Source organism: Leishmania major, chromosome 4, assembly GCF_000002725.2.
Source record: "Leishmania major strain Friedlin complete genome, chromosome 4".
NCBI classification, from domain to species: domain Eukaryota; phylum Euglenozoa; class Kinetoplastea; order Trypanosomatida; family Trypanosomatidae; genus Leishmania; species Leishmania major.
Genome location: NC_007245.2, coordinates 190,711 through 208,691, shown reverse-complemented (window position 1 = coordinate 208,691; position 17,981 = coordinate 190,711). Strand labels below are relative to the sequence as shown.

The 17,981-nt window shown below is 62.6% G+C and overlaps 2 protein-coding genes across 2 annotated transcripts; both read left to right on the top strand.

Annotated features, from left to right (window-relative positions):
• Positions 1–494: 494 nt before the first annotated feature.
• LMJF_04_0510 (hypothetical protein) lies at positions 495–5,009 on the top strand (the record flags this gene model as incomplete). Its single annotated transcript, XM_883493.1, has 1 exon — positions 495–5,009. One exon carries the CDS (start codon positions 495–497, stop codon positions 5,007–5,009), a length of 4,515 nt encoding a protein of 1,504 aa, XP_888586.1.
• Positions 5,010–8,586: 3,577 nt separating this feature from the next.
• Positions 8,587–17,625, top strand: LMJF_04_0500 (conserved hypothetical protein; the record flags this gene model as incomplete). Its single annotated transcript, XM_883491.1, has 1 exon — positions 8,587–17,625. The coding sequence occupies one exon, from the start codon at positions 8,587–8,589 to the stop codon at positions 17,623–17,625; it is 9,039 nt and encodes a 3,012-aa protein (XP_888584.1).
• Positions 17,626–17,981: the final 356 nt, after the last annotated feature.

Genomic DNA, 17,981 nt, shown 5'->3' with positions numbered 1-17,981 from the left:
TGGGTGCCGCACTCTCGTGCACACCAAGCAAAATAACTGGATAGGTAGATGCCACGTACGTATCGAACCTTCGCGTCACTGTGAGTCCAACGGCTCGGTGTACGCGGCACGACCGCGCACGCACATACTTACCGCCGCCGTCCACCCTAGAAGTCGGATTTCGACGGAGTAGAACATGCGGACTCGCTTCAATGGCCTCCGTGTAATGCCCCTCCCTCCTCTCTCCCTCACTCAACCCTCTCTCTCTCACTCTCTACATGGAGAAAGAAAACTAGACACATACCAGGCGTGGGCACTTCCTGCGCGCACCCTGCAAGCCGTGCTTAATACGGAGGAGCGCGTGCAGGTGTGTGCGCGAATACGACCTAACACGTTCAACAACCAAACAGTAGGAATCCTGCAGACCGACTCGGCGCTGTTTCTTTTCGTTCCCTGCTGCTCTTGCGCGTCCAGCACCAGCTCAGGTTCACTCATCGCACTGGTTCTGCTCAGTCATGCCGCCACTCCTGCCGCACCGCGAACCGCAGCTGATATCCTTGCCTTCATCACGCAAATGCCAAAGCCCCTCCCAATGCGGCAGGAAGCACCTGCCGTTGGCAGACCTGTGTCATCAGAACGACAAGGGCAGCAGTGCTGGCGCTGGTGGTACCCGAAAGGTGTCCGGCCTTGGTGGGAGGAACGCTAGCACAAAGAATGCAAGCTCCGCAGCGGCGAGTGCGTCGGGACTGCCGCGGTTGGCAGCGCTGGCTGCCGTTCCGCCGTCGCTTGACATGTTCCTGACCGCTTCTAGCAAAGCGCTTGAGAGGGTGGTCGTGAGCGACAACGAGAGCGCCCAGGTAATGCACAGCAGTGCGGCCGCTCCTGCCGCCGCCGTCGCACCTGCCGCGGCAACCCAGCCCCTAAAGTCGTTGACCGTCAGCCCCTTCACCGCGCCCGTGTCGTTCGAGTCGTCGGTGTCAGCGGCTGCATCGGCATCCCTGAGCTGCCCCTCGAATGGGCTTATCCGCTTCACGGCCATGCCGGCGGAAGAGGGTTGCATCCTGCCACTGCCCGCCGCAGCAACGACACCGGCAGAAGTGTATCTTGAGAGTCGCGTAAGCTACCCGTACAATGGTGCCGACGCGATGGCCACCCTCAACCTTCCCAGCCCCCCGCCCGCATCCTCCCCGCACGTAGACTTGGCCGACCGAGGCGGATCAGCAGCCGCCACCACCACCGCGCCTCTGCTTCGTCAGCAGGAAAGTCGGATCTCCCTCTCCGAAAGCACGCCGAGAGCACCTCCGATTTGCCAAGAGCGACTCTCGCCAGCCGCAGGGGCGATGAAGCCGACCAATTCTCCAGCGGGCCCCTTCTCGTACCCCGCTGCCGCCCCCGTAGCAGAAGCAGCGGCAGCGGCAGAGGCAGCAGCGGCCGCGACATGCACAACAAGCACGACTTTCAAGGGCGTCGCCTCTTCCGCTGCTGCGCTCACCGCGCACCCCGCCGACTACGGCAGCCGAACGAACAGCGTCGGTGGCACCCTGAGGCACGAGGCTGGTGGGGCGGCGGCCTTTGAACACGCGCCGCAGCAGCAGCCACCATCGTGCCCCCCTCGCACATCCGAGTCTTTTGCCACTGCTGCTGCCACATACCCCACAACCGCTGCCGCGCCGGGCTCACCCTCGGGCCCCTTGAAGATGCAGCCGAGCTCGCTGCTCTCACGAATGACAACGCCAGCAGCGGCTCGCGAAGTAGTCGCTGCCGGCGTTGGAAACCGAGACAACAGCAGTGACATTGATAGCACGTCACCTCAGCTGTTCGCCTCAGTTGCGTCTTCACTGCTTGTGCCACTCGCGGTGTCAGAGACATCGACAGAGAGAACGCGCATCACCCCTGCAGGCTCCGTCAACTCTCTCTGCGTCTACAGAGCGCCGCCGCCGCCCTTCCTCCGCGCACCATCGGACGCCACCAGATCCGGCAGCCCAACATCACTCTCGCCCGTAGCGGTGACCGCAGGAACCGGGGTGGCCATGGACGTGGTGGGCTACCTGGAGTACGGGTACGACACACTGTGGCGCACCCTCGCGCGGTTTTTCGCGGCCGCGTTTCTCCCGCACATTTTTTTGTGGCATGCAGTTCCAGCCCTGATTCCGCAGCTGGCGACGAGCGCCGCGGCGGAGGCAGCGGCCCCGCCATGCGTGCGAGTGTACGCCGTGGCGTGCAACCACCCCGAGGTGGTCTTGTTCGCGCTGGAGCTGTTCGTTGCTGGCGTTATGCTTTGGAGTCTCGCGCGCTACCGTCAGCTCAGTACTGTGCAGCGATCTCGAAGGCACCACAGCCTGCACGGTGGCCTCCATTGTAACAGCACATCACTTGCCGCGAGGCCCAGCAGCGCCGGCGTCGGTTCGGCATCCGTGGCAGCGGCTCGGATCGCTGGGGTGTGGTGCACGGCGCACCTTCCCACCACCACCACCAAGAAGCTCGTCGACAGTGCGGAGTCACCGTCGACGTCGATTGAGATGGCGGGCATGCGGCCCCTGTCGTCAGCGAGAGGTCTGCGTCTGCGGCCGCTGCACAGCCCCGGTGCTGGCGGTATCGGCAGCGGTCTTGCGCATCGCATCGGCTCTCACACCACCATGCCGCTGCTGCATCTCCCGCTGAGGCCATTCGGTGGGGTTCGGAGTGCGGCGACGATGGTAGCGCGAGCGGCGATCTCCGGGAGTGCGACACCTGTGCGAGATCCCGCAAACGTCAGCGCCTACCCTGCGGAGCCTGGCGGCGCCATGCGCTGCTTCGGTGTCAGGAGTGTTAGCGGCGCCATAGTCAGCAACTCGACGCTCAGCGGTCGCAGCAGTGCATCGAGCGTAGGAACGCCTTCTCTATCACCCTACCCGTTTATGGGGCTTGCGACACCGGCAGCAGAAGTGATGCAGCGTGGCTTTAGCGATGTGCACGAGATCGATAGCCTTCTTACCCCTGGTGATGCTGGTGGTGGTGGTGGCGGTGCCATCACGACGTTGACTACTCCTTTCGAGGCGGAGGAGAGGCAATCTGGAGGGAGCCTGCTCCACGGCCATCATCCTCGCACCGCCACGTGGGATGCGCCTCGGTTGCAACAGCCATCACGGGAGCTGCTCAGCGGCAGTGATGCTGGCTGTCAAAGAGTGTTTCCAGCGTCGCCGCCGACGTCCGTGGTGACGCCGGCTGCAGCGGCGGTCGCGGCGAGTGCGGTGCGCACCGACTCGCTTCTCCTGTCCCCCGGTGGAGCCGTTAAGGCCGCTCCCGCGCCCTCATCCCCCATCTTTGGGCGTGATGGACCCGTGCCAACGATGACGTACTTCGGTATCGGGCTCGGTTTTCTCGTCTGCGCGGGCCTCGCCGAGTGGCGACTCTCGGTCGACTACTACTTCGCATGGTACAGCTTCGCGCTTGACACCAACGCCGCCTTGTGGTTCTGGCTGGTCCCAGTCTGCCTCCTGGGCACCGCCGCGTACGTGGTGCTCTTGATTGGCGGCCACACGTTGCGCTGGCGCGCGCTGCGGCAGCTGCACGAGAGTAACGCACGCGGGTGCCACAACGATGACGAGGATGAGGAGGAGGCCGCCCGTCAAGGGGCAGCGGCGGCGGCGGCGCTGTGTAGACTTCGCTGGATGTCGTGGTGTTTCGCCTGCGTTCCATACCCGCACCCGGACGTGGCGCTGTTCTTCGACCTGCCAGAGTCCGTTATCATGCGGCCAGACGCGACGGCCCTGTTGCCTAAATTGGCCAGTCGAGGCTCGATGGTGGGTGCCTTCGCGGTCGACGAGTCTGACGCAGTATCTCCCATAGTGCTGTGCACGCCCAGGGAAAGAGGCTTCTGTGATGGCGGTGACGAGACGGTGTACGATGACGAGGTCAACGCTAGGGGGTCTGCTCTGCGGCAGCAGAGCAGAGTGCTGAGGGAGTCTGGCAAGGACAAGTATGGAGAAGCCGTCTTTCTAACTACCGATGATACGCTTGAGCCTGTAGACGACATCTTGCGCCTGAAGCGGGAAACACCGGAGCAGAGCACGCCGGCGCCTGACATATCCGGTGATGTAGGGAGCCTCGCCGTCGCCACTGCGCTCGACAACTTTAAGACGGCGTCCCTGCAGACCATCACCTCTGCTGCAGCGGCGGATGTCAGCGGTAGCCCGTGCAAGCCGCTGCTGCCGCCGTTGTTGCCACGCCGGCCACTGTCGAGGGTTTTTTCCACGGCGATGGTGCGCTCCTTCCCCATTGGCAGAAGAAACCTCAGCGGTCTCGGCGCATCATTTAGCCCCGCGTCTTCCCAGTCGCTGTGGATCTTCGGCCAACGGCCGCAGCGCGGGTGCGCTGCGTCGCGCACCTGGGTAGAGCGCGCGGCTCGCCAGCTTCGCATCCCCAACTTGACCATGCGGCTGAGGCGTTTGTGTGGCCTTACGCAGCAGCGGCGAGCAGAACAGCGATCGCAGCGGCGGGCGTGGACGTCGTGGTCCGGCGAGCGTGGCAGCCTGGAGCGCCTGGTCGCCTGGACGTATTTGATCATGTTATTTTTTTTCTCCCAGGCTCTGCTGTCGCTCATGTATTTTACGTGGTTGTGGCGCAGCATCGCCGGCGAGGCAGCGACGGCGGCCATGTATGCTACCGACACGGAGCGCGCCGCGATGCCGGTACCGCCATCCTTCGTGGTGTACGGCTGCACCAAGTGGCAGCAAAGCCTGCGGAACGTGCTCTGGGTCATCCCACCCTTCTGCGCGAGTGGCGACGTCAGCGTCTCCTCACCGCGGCCGTCGACAACGTGGTCGATGGCGAGTCAAGTCGCACTGCTCTTCACGCTACTAGGCCAGCGCCACTTTCAGGTGGCCTACCTGTACACGAATGTTGCCCTCCCCATCGGATTTGTGATCTCCCTGTGCATTCTCGCGCATGAGGTACAGCTTCATATCAAGTCGCGCCGTCTGCTACGGCTGCTCGCGCTTGCAAAGTCGCGGGTCGAGACGGCGCGCAAGGTGCGCGAAGCGATGCTGTGAGGCGGCCTCACCAGTGTGTGTGTGTGTGTGTGCGCGCGCGCGCGTTGTCTTCGCGCGACAAGCGAGAAAAGGCGGAGGGATGATCGGCAAAGACAGCGATGATGGGTTGATATGATGGGTATGCCACTCTCCGCGATTCCAAGGAGGGGAGGGGGGGGGGGCAATGCCTCCATCCACCACGTATCCTCCTGCTCCTCTACCCACTTCACATCTCGAAGAAGCGGAGTCGTCGTCTGCCCTGCCTCTGTTTGCCCACCCGCCACGACAGGGGGGAGGGGAGGGCCCTCTCGGCTGATACGAAGCAAGGCGGTCTGTCAGCCTACCCCGATGGTGAGCTGTGTTAGCGGAGAATGCTGTGAAAGCAGCACCCTTCTCAATGGATGGCGTTGACACCGCTAGAGGTAGCGCCGTTGCGAGCGGAGGGATACCCCTCGTTCGACGGTCTTTCACGGGAACGGAAAGCTCGCAGGCCAGATCAAGTGGGAGAGCACATGTGCGGGAGTGTCTCCTGTGTGGGAGCCGGACCTTCGTTCTCAGCCTCTGTCCCTCATTGTCTTTGCTACAGATGTCGTAATTTGTTTTTCTACGCGTACGCGTGTGTGCATGCGCGTGTGCGCCACCTCGAAAAATGGGCGCAGACACAAGTGGCCATTACTCACGTGCACACACACACACACATCTCTCTATTTGTGTGTATATCTCTATACATTTTTTTTTGTCTGTGGCGGCATCACCCGCTCTCACACTCGTGGTAGATTCCATTGTTTATTGGTGCTGTCAAGTGTGTGTGTGTGTGTGTGTATGTGTGTCTTATCTTATCTTTTTAAGCTTGCGATGTGATTTTCTACCTGGGGGGGTCTTCGTGAATTCGAATCCTTTAACCGCTCGCTGTTCTCTCACATATTTGTCTCCGCCTCTGTCCTTACCTCTTGCCTCCACGACTCGCATGCGTGTAGATGCGTTGCGCCGTGGAGCAGTGTGACAAAGGTGCTGAGGCGCAGGAGAGGAGGGCAGGCAGAGAGACTAATATGTGTGTTCCCCTATCTATACTAATCAGTGCCTATCAGTGCCCGTTGGTGCCTCCGAAAAGTGCGCATCAATAACGCTCGCACGAAGCCGCGTGCAAGGTATCTATATGTCGATAATTTCTCATGCCTGGAGGAACGGCTTCCGTGAGGCCTCCCCACTCCTCGCTTCAACGGACTGCCGCGCTGTGTGGAGACTGGACAACTGTGCACAGACGCGTTAGTGTACGGAAGCCATGTGGACTGTCCATGTTGCCACTCGGAACTTCGCTGTGCGAGTGCGTGAGGGAGGGGCGTGGCGCGCAAACACACACGTACATACGCACTTGCTGGGCAAAGTCGTGTGACGCCCTCACGCATTCAGCGGCACGCATGCGCGCCGCCACCCCCGCCGTGACGTGTAGACGCGATGGCAGCGCGTCTCCTCGCAGTTCTCACGTTTCTCCTGGGGAGGCTGACTCTTCCTTCGCCTCATTCTTCCGTGATCGCCCGTCATCGCCCTCGCCCTCTCTGCCAGCTTGTGTAGCATTTATTGTTAACGCACCCACAAAACAACGGGGCGAATAGCCATCCCCTCACATCCCGCACACCCCCGAAGGCCCGTCTCCTCTCATCATCATCATCACCACGACCACGACCACCACCACCACCACCGCCGTCATCATCATCATCACCCCTTGGCCCCCCCCTCTTGCCCTCGGCTTCTTTTTTGGCCACACGCAGAACGGCCGCACCACCATCGCTGCTTTCGTCTCTCCATCACCCACGCGTGCAGGCTGTCCACTAGTCCCCCTCCCTCTGTGTCTGCCGTGTGCTGCCGTGTGTGTGTGTGTGTGTGTGTGTGTGCTGAGTGCTGAGTGCTGTGTCGGGACGGTGCGCGTGTAACAGAAAAGAGAGTCGTATTTTGTTCTTGTGTTTTTTCCTCCTCCTCTGTGCGCATTCGTGGCGGCAGCGCTGCTCCGGCACGGGTGAGGTACGCCACTCGGGGCACGTAATACACACGCACTCACCTACACACATCCATACATCTATACATATATATATATATATATACCCGTTGTATCAGTGCATACACCGTTGTCTATCTGGAAGGGCCCACCCCAGCGGCCTTTGAAGCAGCCGACACAGACACGCGCAGACACACAAACACACTTACACACAGACTGGCATACCTCAGCGACACCACGAGCACGTACGACAAAAACGGATTTCTTATTTCGTATTTGTTCACGTATATTTATATAATCATTTATTCGTTGTGTAGTATTATTTTGTTGTTGTTGGTTGTGTGTGTGTGTGTAAGTGTGTAAGTGGCTGTTGTTGGTTGTGTGTGTGTGTGTAAGTGTGTAAGTGGCTGTTGTTGGTTGTGTCGGTGTTGTGTTACGCAAGCACCGAGAAGGGCGAAGCAGACACTCTCCACCACGAGCACACAATACAGAACAAAGTAGGCAGGCAGGCAGGCACATACACACACACGCGCGCGCACACGCGTACCGCTTCTGTCTGCCTCCCACTACATCCAAGCACCGCTAGTGAGCACAAGCAAACAAGCGGCACAACCGCACCCCCAAGGTGCGCGTGCACACCTACTCACGCACACGCAGGTGAGCGCTGGGTGTCGGGACGAGACGACCAGGGAAATTGGCGGAGGATCGCCAGGTTTGCGAGACGGAGGACACTGATAACGACGCTGAAGCAGCGAAAGAGAGGAAGGACGAGAGAAGTCAGACAGAGATCATAAAGGACGCTTCAAGCAGATCAAGACCGTGAAAGGCAAAGACCAGGCCAAAGGCAAGCAGGTTGCACCTGATTCCTCCTCCTCCCCTCTCACTCGAGCTTGTGGTGTATCTCTGTCGCCCTCGGCTGGAATCCATCACCTGTGCTTTGTCCGTCTGTGCATGTGCAGGTGTCTCTTTCCTTTCGGAGGGGGGTGCCTGCAACGACACGACGGACATATCTGCTGGGGTTACGTGGTGCATCTTCTCATTTTTCTGTGTTGTTGTTGTTCGTGGCGGTTCGCCTTCTCTTGTAGTACTGTGGTGCAGGTGTACCTGTGTCTACTGGCCTTGCTGAGGCACCGGATGAAGACTCTTCTGCATTGACGGCCTTCCATCTCTCCTTCCTTTGAGCTCTGCATCGAGCCTTCACCTCTGGTCATTTTCCCCTTCTCCCTCTCCCTTCCCCCTCTGTGTGTGTGTGCGTGTGTGTGTGTGTGTGTGCGTGTGTGTGTGTGTGTGTGTGCGTGTGCGTGTGTGTGTGGTGGAGGTGTTGGTGACGCTGTCGGCTCTCGTGGCACCGAGTGCGCATCCCAAGATACACGCACACACACACACAAACATATATGTATATATATAGGCGCGTATTGGGACGCAGTTGTTTTCTTGTCTGTTAGGCACGCAGGGCTGAGCCTTGCCGCCCCGGCCCTCCTCTCACCTCTCCTCCCCTCTGTGTGTTCACTGACTTGGCCGTAATTGTTGTTGGTTGTTGTCCCATTTTCCCTAACTCCCAAAGTGGTCCTCCGTCTTCTCCCGCCCGTGTCGCCCGCACAACGAATGAGCTCTCGTAGATCCTCGCCACCGTCACCGCAGACCTCAGCGACATCGTGGTCCACGTTACCCTCGCCCGCAACGGCAGCAGGAGCGCCTTCGCCCGTATCGGTGCCGCATGTGGTCTACCCCGCGCAGACAGATGCTACGGCGGCGCCGCAGGCGGTGCCCGTGTGCAGCCGCTTCGCGGCACTGAGGAGCAGCGTTCTCTCCCCTGCATCGTCGACGGCGAACTTGTCAGCGAGCAACACGCCCGCCAAGTCGGTGCCCGCTCTTGAGGTGGGCACCTCGCTATTGGACCGACGGAAGCCTTCCCCGGCGTCACCTCGCGGGCCGAAGGCCGCCACATGGACGACGGCAACGATGACCTCCGCGGCTGCAGCTGCCTGCGCTTCACATTCGTCGAAAACACAGCACACACAAAGTCATCCATCGGCTGATGCCGACAGCGTCCAGGGATGCGCCGACAGCGGTGTTGGTGGTGTCAGTACGACCTCCTCGCTGTCTGCTGCTTGTGCGCCGCAGTCCGCGTCCCTGACAGCCATCACAGCATCATCCGGCAAGCTGTATCGACCACCGCACGCGCGTGAGGACTCGTCGAAGCAGCGTTGGAGCGCCGGTGATGGCGGCGGCGCCGACAACACCGCGACCGCAACGGATGCGGGGACAACAGTGTCCGCTGCGACCCCCACATCTTTAGACAGCGCAGCCGCCGTTGCAGGGGCAGCGGCGGTGCCGACTGCGTCGTCCTCATCATCGCCGCCGCCGCTGCGTCCAAGCGTGAGTGCAGCCGCGTCGAAGTCTACCGACGCCTTGTGGTGGTTTCCGGTGAGCAAGGCCAACGCGTTGTCGTCTACCGCCCCGCAACGCTGCGGCGGCTCGATATCAGCTGCACCGTCGTCCGCCGTATCCGTGCCAGCGACTGCTGCTGCAGTGGCGTCAGGCGCGTCCCCTGAGGCGACCCTTCCACCGCCCGCCACGTCCGAGGACGACCAGCACGGACGGGCGGGAAAGTCATCGGCGGTCCATTCATCTGTCACGGCAACGCCCCGAGAGCCTGTCGCCGCGGAGCGGCGAGAACCAACAGAACTGCCGCCAAAGCCCTCCCGCTCGGCGAAGCGCAAGCAGAAAGTGCGTGCCATGGCGGCAGCAGCGGCTGCCGCAGCAGCAGCAGCTGAGGCTGAGGCTGAGGCTGAGGCGAACCGACAGCCTGACGCCGAGGTGGAGGTCGAAGTGGCGGCGGAGCGCCGTGAGGTCGTGGTCGCACACCCGAAATGCAGCTCGATGGATGCAACCAGTGACAGGGGGTCAGCCAGAATTGGTTTTGGTGCACACTCATCGCCCGCGTGCACGGGGTCGGCCCCAACGAAAGCAGCAGCGGCGCCGAACACGAGTAGCGTGAGCCGCCGTCCTGGCTGGCACCCCTCTTTCGCGACGTCTGCGGCGGTCTCAACAACCGTGGCGGGCGAGGTTGCTGTCGTCGTGGCCGGTGACGCAGAGGTAGTTGACAGCAGTGGGAACGGTGGGCCGAAGATGATGGTGAACGGCCTTAGTAATGCGATGCCGGTCTCCTTTGCAGGGGCGCTGCCGTCGACGACCTACGCGGGGCAGACGGCGAACACAATGCCGGGCATGAGCGACGCTGCTGGGCAGCTGCTCCCAACTGAGATGGCGACGGCCGGCGGTGGTGGTGGTGGCAACACCGGTTACATGAATGGTCATGGGTACCAGCAACAGCAGCTGCTGCGCCATTCGCATCCGTCGCCTACACAGCAGTACTACGACGTCTCTCTGCTTTCACAGCAGCAGCTGCAGATGGCAGCGTGTGGCTACTACAACCGCTTCCACATAGCCTCTCCACACCAGCAACAACAGCAGCAGCACTGCTCTCATACGTGGCCTTCCACATCCGGGGTAGACCTCAGCAGCGCGGCCGCGACCACCAGCCCCAACAGCAGCAGCAGCACCAGCGCCAAAGTTCTGCTGGCTGCCGGCGCAGCAACCACGTCTGTGACGGGAGCTGCGGCAACCATGCTCGACACCGCCAATACAGCCATGAGCGCGAGCGGTGGCGGTGCAGCTCCTCCTCAGCACCGTGCACCCGGCCTTCACCGAGGCCGTGGAGCAGTGGCAGCGGCGGCGGCTAGTCAGAGCACAGCTGGTCAGCTCGCGCCGTCAGCGTCCCCGCCGCCCGCGCCGGCAGCGACAGGGCGTGCGTCCCCGTCCGCGTTGTTGCCGGCGCGCAGCGGCAACCTGCCGAGCATCCGCGTCGGTGTTTCGACAACGATGAATGCTGACTCATCCGGATCGCCCTCGACGGCGGCAACTGGCGGCACCAGTAACTTCGCGGCACCCCGCGCAGACACACTAAGCAGCAACGCCACGGCAATGGGTGTGGGGTGCACCGGCAACACAATGCTGAACATGGCGTCTGGCATGCCGCAGCACCACCACTACCACCACCACACACCGTCGCTGGCACATCCCTCATCCATCTCTGGGCAGCTCTCGCAGCGTCCGCATCAACACCATCACCAGACCATGTCGCTCGGAAGCCTGAGCCTCGACGGCGGCGGCGGTGGCCAAGTGAACACGACCCATCACGACGACATGGAATCGCAGTCTTCCATGTCTCCTGGGGCAGCGCAGGAGCACATCCCCGCCACCATCTCGCCACACATGTCGTCCCGATCGCAGGGTGGGCCCTCGGCTGCCGTGAACTGGGGAAGCATGTGTGGCTCCAACCACGGCCGCTCGGCCAACGCGAAGCACAAGGGCGCCGCCAGTGACTGCGCGCACAGTCGTGGGAGCAACAGCTACAGCGGGAGCACTCTTGCCGGCTTCAGCAACAGCCGTCACAGCGGCAGCCGACACGGGCACACGCAACAGCAGGCGATGATGATGAATCAAGCAGGCAACTACATGAGCTCTATGTACGGACGTCTTCCAACTCCAGACCAGCAAGCCGCCGGCCACATCGGCAGCAGTGGTGGTGGCATGATGCCTATGCACCACAACGCACTCAACGTTGGCGGTGGTGGTGCGGGTCAGCAGCCCATGCTCCACCATCAACAAGCACAGCAGCAGCAGCAGCAGCACACAGTGGCGAGACCGCCGCCGATCCCGTACTACGACTTCATCACAGTGCTGCCAACGTTTGTGGCGACGTGCCTGACGCTGAAGCCGGAGGACGAGGCAAACCGCGAGCAGCTCTGCTGGATCATCGAGGCCGTGCTGCGCAAGCACCTCAACCAAAATGCAGAGATCCGTGTGCACGGCTCCATCACGACCGGCCTGGCACTTCCGTCGAGTGACGTGGACCTCCTTGCGGTTGGGTATCAGCCGATCGCGCCGCTCGAGGCGCTGCAGCGGCTGTCGAAGGCCCTCTTGGAGTTGGACGAAGACAGCAAGAACGACGCCCTTCGCCTGCAAGAGCTCATCGAGGCCGAAGCGCAGCACCGCCGCAGGCAGTTGATGGAGGAAGCGAAGAAGCGGGCGAAGCAGGTGGCACTGGCGGCAGCAACTGGAGCAGGAGTTGCAGTGGCACCCGACCAAGACCATCACTGGACCAGAGAGAGCTGCTGCAGTGCTAGTGATGTCTGTGAGGCGGCCAGCTTGCGAGACTCGGACAGCGACGCCGATAACAATGACCACGGCAGACGGTCTGAGGAGAATGCCAGCGAAGGTGAAGGGGCGAGCGGCCTCTCGCCGAAGCGTGTAGCGTGCGCTGGCAGTATCGCTGAGAGCCTCCTCCTTGGTTCCACCGTGGCCACGGAGGAGATGCCAGTAATGGGCGAGATGGATGAGGCGGTGCGTGCCGCACCGAACCGCCGCGTGTCTAGCCACTCACGGCGCTCTCCCTGTGCGCCGCAAGACGGCACGGCGACAATGGCGCTTCAGCGAAGCGTCAGTGCCTCGTCGCGGTCGACAGAGTCGAGCACGACGTGCTTCTCCGCGGCGGCTTTCCCCCTCGACACACGCAAATTGTTTCTGACCTCGAGCGCCACCGTTGGCGACGATGACGAGTTTGCTCGCCTCGCCTCCGGCTCTGGCACCGTCCCTGGCGCGGGTGCCACGTCGACCTGCAATAAGAGCGGTGTGGGGCACACGGACAGTGCGAGCGCGAGTCGCCTGCACAACCCCGACGTGGCGACGGCGGAGGACACAGAAGTCTACGGCACCGTTGGCGACGTGGAGCAGGCCGAGGAGGTGTTTCGCGGTCAGATTGAAAAGGACTACAACTTCAGCACCTCCGTAGACCTGTCGGCGCTCTTTGCGCCATCGATGGGTAGTGGTATGCCACCCGTCGCGCCACCGGTAGCAGCAGCAAGCGGTCTAAGTATCGGAGGTGCCAGCAGTAGCAGCAGTGGCCTCGCGCTCCAAACAGCCACGACGCGGCTGCATAACTCTGCCTCGTTGTCGTCTCCGCGCGAGTCTGCCGCGGCGAGTGGGAGCGCCGACCTAAAAGGCACCCCGCGTTCCCTGCCGCCCGCCATGACGTCGGGTCTGCATACCGATGAGGACAACATTGCCGCACATGCGCAGCCGCTGCCGAGAAGCAAGGCAGCACCAGCCGACGCAGATATGTCGGCCAATGAAGCGGAGCTCCGGTGCAGGCAGGTGAGGCTTGCAGACGGCGGTGCCGCGGAGCCGGAAGGCCGTACTGCCAGTGGCGGCGGCGATGCTGCGGCAGCCGAGGCGGAAGCGGCGCACGCGGGTACAGAAACCGTGGCCGCCGATGAGGCCGCGACAGCTCAGTTGTCGCCGGTGTCGCCCACAGCTGCAGCATCCGGAGAGAGGGCCGCCACAGTGCAGACTGCGGCAGCTCCGCCGGCGTCCCAGGATGCAGTGACGCGGAACTCGATCGTTCTCGGTGCTACGGATGGCCGTGGCCGTGGCGTGGGCCATCTCACCTACGTCCCTGTTCATGAAGGCCCGCTGTTCTTTGTGCAGTCCATCACGGCGACTCGTGTGCCTGTCATCAAGCTGACAGACAAGGCAACCGGCACCAAGGTCGACATCACCTTCGCCGGCGGCGAGCACTGGCGTTCGATGCAGCTTACACGATCGCTGCTGGAGGTGTTTCCGCATGCCCGCACGCTCATTCTGTTCCTCAAGTACTGCGTGCGCAGCCTCAGTGCCGGCGAGAGTGAGCCTGGCGGGGTGACGTCGTTCGCCATCTACCTCATGGTGCTCCACTTCTACAATGAATGCCGCCAACGCATCCTCCTCCTCCTGCGTGAGCGGAACGCTGCGTCGTCGTCAGCGGAGGCACAGGGCCGTCAAGCAGGAGCGGATGCTGGAGAGCACCAGCACCAGCACCAGCAGCTGCAGAAGGATCGCGCAGCGGAGGAAGCTTTGCGCCGCGGCAGCGCCGCGGACAACAGTGCTGCCTCTCCTGCCGCCCCTCGTCTCGCCGCCGTGTACCAAGACGCCTCTACGACGGCGGGCCCCGCCCCCCTTACTCTTGGGCTGCTGGAGTACATGCTGGGCGAGTATCTTGCACGAGTGGAGCAGCGTCACGCGCAGTTGGTAGAGGAGGCGGGGGCACGGAGAAGTGCGTCGCTCGACGCAGCAGGCGCCGGCGACGTTGCCGAGCTCTATAGCAGCAGCGGGAACATCCAGAAGACGGTGCCGGCTCTTGGGCGAGCGTCCTCCTCCACGGCCGTGGCGACCGGGGCGTGCGCGACCATCAAGGCGGCCTACGCCAGCGACGACAAGGAGCGCCTGCGTGCGATTCGCCAAACGATACTGGGCTTCGTCGGCGACCCGGCAGCCGCGACAACAGCGGCGGTGGCGCCAGCGCCACTGACGACGACTGGCGCAACCCCTGAAAAGGAAGGTGGAACAAGGCGCACGCAACAGTCGCAACCCTCCTCGTCCGACGCTGCGGAGGGTGCCTCCGGCGGCGGAGCGGCAGCGGGCGCGAGCAGCAGCATCGGCACCAGCACCCCGTCCCCGTTGCGCGAGCAGCAGCCTCCTAACCTCAGCGGGACTGCAGGCCTCGGCGGCACCACTACCACCACCACACTTAGTGCCGGCGAGGAACTAGCGCCTGTAGTGGATGCGGCGCCTGGCCGCCTAGCGCCACCGCCGCGCCACTACTTACTCAAGACGGTAGAACCTCAGCCGCACGAACGCGTGGTGGGCGAGGGGTCGCACGTTGATACCCCTCGCGCCGACGAAGTGGCAGGGCGTGGCGAGAAGGTGGCGGAAGACACGAGTGCTGTGCATTCGACAGCGGCTCTGACGACACCAGAGACTGTTCACCAGGAGACGCGCGCCGACGCGGCGGCAGCGGAGGTAGCGGAGGGCACTGAGACGCCGGAGAAACCAGTCGCCGCTGCCACTGACAGCGCAGTCAATGTAAACCCTGTGAAAGCCGGCCAGGACGCGGCGGGCGCCCATGCAAGTCGAGTAGCAGAGGCAGCAGCAGCAGCGGCAGCCTCGACGTCGAAGAAGGCCTCTGAGCAGCACAGCGGCGCCGATAGTGAAGACAGCGCCTTCGATGCGTTCGCCGTGGACTTCCTGCGCCGGCAGGCAGAGGTGTCGGACTTGTTTCTCGACTTCTGCCACTACTACGGCTGCGCCTTCGATTACGAGACCAGCGGCATCCGCTTCACCGCTGACGGCCGCTCCGAGGTGGTGGCAAAGCCGCTCCTCTGCTCCCGCCGCGGTCAGCACTTCCACATGACATCACCTTTCGACCCTGAGTACGACTTGACAGCGCGCATGACACACATGCGCGACTTTCAGTGGCTGTGCTGGTGGTTTGCCGAGTGGGGAGCGGCGCGGCAGTCGCCGCAGTACTACGGCAGCTGCAGTCTTCAGTACGTCCTTCAGTGTCTGTCACCCATGTCGGCAGACGCGGACTGCCAGGCAGTGCATCACGCGCTCATGAAGCAAGCTGTCGCCGCCGCGCGACGTGCCGACAGCACCGCCGCAGCGACGCTCGCGCAAAACCACAGCATGAGCGTCCCCATGCTCGCCTTTCAAGAGAGTATGGGGAGCAACCATCACATGATGCTCATGCAGCAACAGCAGCAGCAGTCTGCGCCCAGACAGCCGCACACGATGATGATGTCGATGGACGGCAACACAAAGTTTTATGGCGCGCAGCAACAACAACAACCGCAGAGCATGAGAAACAGCACGACGACGATGATGCCGATGACCCTTCGCGCGCATCCGCAGCAGCCACATCAGCAAGTGGGTGGTGTGCCGGTGCCACCGATGAACGTGCACAGTGGCCCTCGCGTCGAACAACAGCGCTGCGGCGGCGCGGGGGTGGCGCAACACTCCGTTGCTGCGCCGTTCCCTCACTTGCAGAGCATGATGATGTCGTCTGGATCGCCAGGGCATGCTCACCAGCAGCAGCAGGTAAACCACAGTGAAGCGAATGGCATGGACACAGCCACGCACGCGGGCGGGGGTGGCCTCGGTGAACATGGCCACCACAACGCCCCTCATCCAAAATACGGCGGCAGTATCAGTATCGCCTCCACCGCAGCGAAGACGGGATCTGCGACAATACACGAAACGGCGGCCATACGCACTGCCAGCAGTGGCAGTAGAAGCCGTCCTGTCAGCGAATCCGGCACCACTGCGGCGGCCGCAGTATCAGCAAGGACTCGTGCGCGCCAGCGTCCGCCACTGCAGCTGCCGTATGTGGACTCACGGGAGGAGGCCTTCGAAGGGTCCTCCAGTCACGCCGCCACGACGCCCACGGCGGCGGGGATGATGGCGGTGCACAGCTACTCTACAGAGGACGACGACGACGACGGCGGCGGCGACATGGCCGCAGCAGCAGCAGCATCATCCACGTCGGCCAATCACCTATTCTCGCTCCCCTATGGAGAAAGTCCGGAGGGAACGTGGACGAGCCGCACGGCCACGACGACGACGACGTACGGCGGCAACAGCCCTCGTGACCGCGTCGATGTCACGCTCACGCCTGTGAAGGGCGACGAAGATGAGGACGAAGCTGGCGGGCGCTATGGTGACCACGGTTACGGCAGCGAGAGCGTCGTTGACTACACCGACCGTCTCGACCAGTGTGGTGGCCGTGGGGGTGCGAGCGCGGTCATGCTGCAGCACTACCCGCAACAGCTGGCGCCGCATGACGCGCAGGCCACTGCAGAAGGCAATGCTGGCGTTGGTGAGCACGGCGCAGGGGGACCGTGCAACGGCTACGCGCCGAGCATGGCATACGCCTGCAACCACGGCTACGCTGCCTCGCAACAGCAGCAGGTATCCTACGGCAGTCCGCACCAGATGAACCGAGCTGCGGGCGTGTATCTCTCTCCGCAGCAGCAGCAGCAGTTCGGACAGCAGCAAGAACACGCAGCGGCGGCCGCCGCCTTCTACTATCAAGCATTTGCCCAGCAGCAACAACGGCAGCAGCAGCAGGTGCCCTACCCTCCATCGCCACAGCTGAAGCAACCGCAGCCGATCATCAGTGGCGCCGGCAGTGGGTTTGTGGCTACCGCCGGCACCTCGTCGTCCTCGAGCTACCCCTTCCCGGCCCTGTACTACGACCTGCAGCAGCACCTCTGGCAACAGCAGCAGCAGTATCACACGACGCGGAACAGTAGTGGTTTTGTCGGTAGCGCCCTCACTGCCGCCGCCGATCAAGACGGAGGTAGCAGTCACCGCAGCGACGGCACTTCCAGCACCACCGCAACGAGTGCCAGCGCGCAGCAGCAGCAGCAGCAAGCGTTCCTGTACACGCCGTACGTGGGATACCCAAGCGTTGCGTTTGGTGTAGGCGGTACACGCAATACCGACGCGGCGAGGACTGCTGCCGGTGGTGGTGAGGTGCCTCAGCAGCAACAGCAGCCGGACATGGTGGCGATGCCGTCTATGACGACCTATCAGAACGCCGCCGCCGTAGCGACAGGGCTGCCGGTGAGCACCGGCAGTGCTGATGTCTGTGTCAGTGCAAGTGAGCCGCCGCAGCAACGGTCTACCCATGGCGGTCATCGGCATCCTGTTTCACACCATCACTCCGGTGGTGGTGATGGCAGTCACGCCGCCTCTCAGTAGCGTCATCCGCGTCAGCACGGACAGCAGCATGGCTTACTGCTCGTCCACCAGCAACAAGAGCAAGCGATTACCTCCGAATGCGGTGCTGCTGAGGGAGTCGCTGCGCAGGTGCGAGTGGGTGCGTTGCGTAAGAGCGACACATGACGACAAGTGCAACACGGACGCCAGTGAAGCACGTCGTCGCTCGCAGCGGACACACCGCGACACGTCAAGATAAGTAAAAGTGTGAGAGAATGCGCTTAAGGAGTTGAGCATAGAGAAGTCAAGCAAGGAACGACACAGCGCGCATGATGTGATGTCCGCGTGAATTTGAGCGCGGACAAGCGTCGTCGATCGCTGGCCCTCGCTGCGCGTCT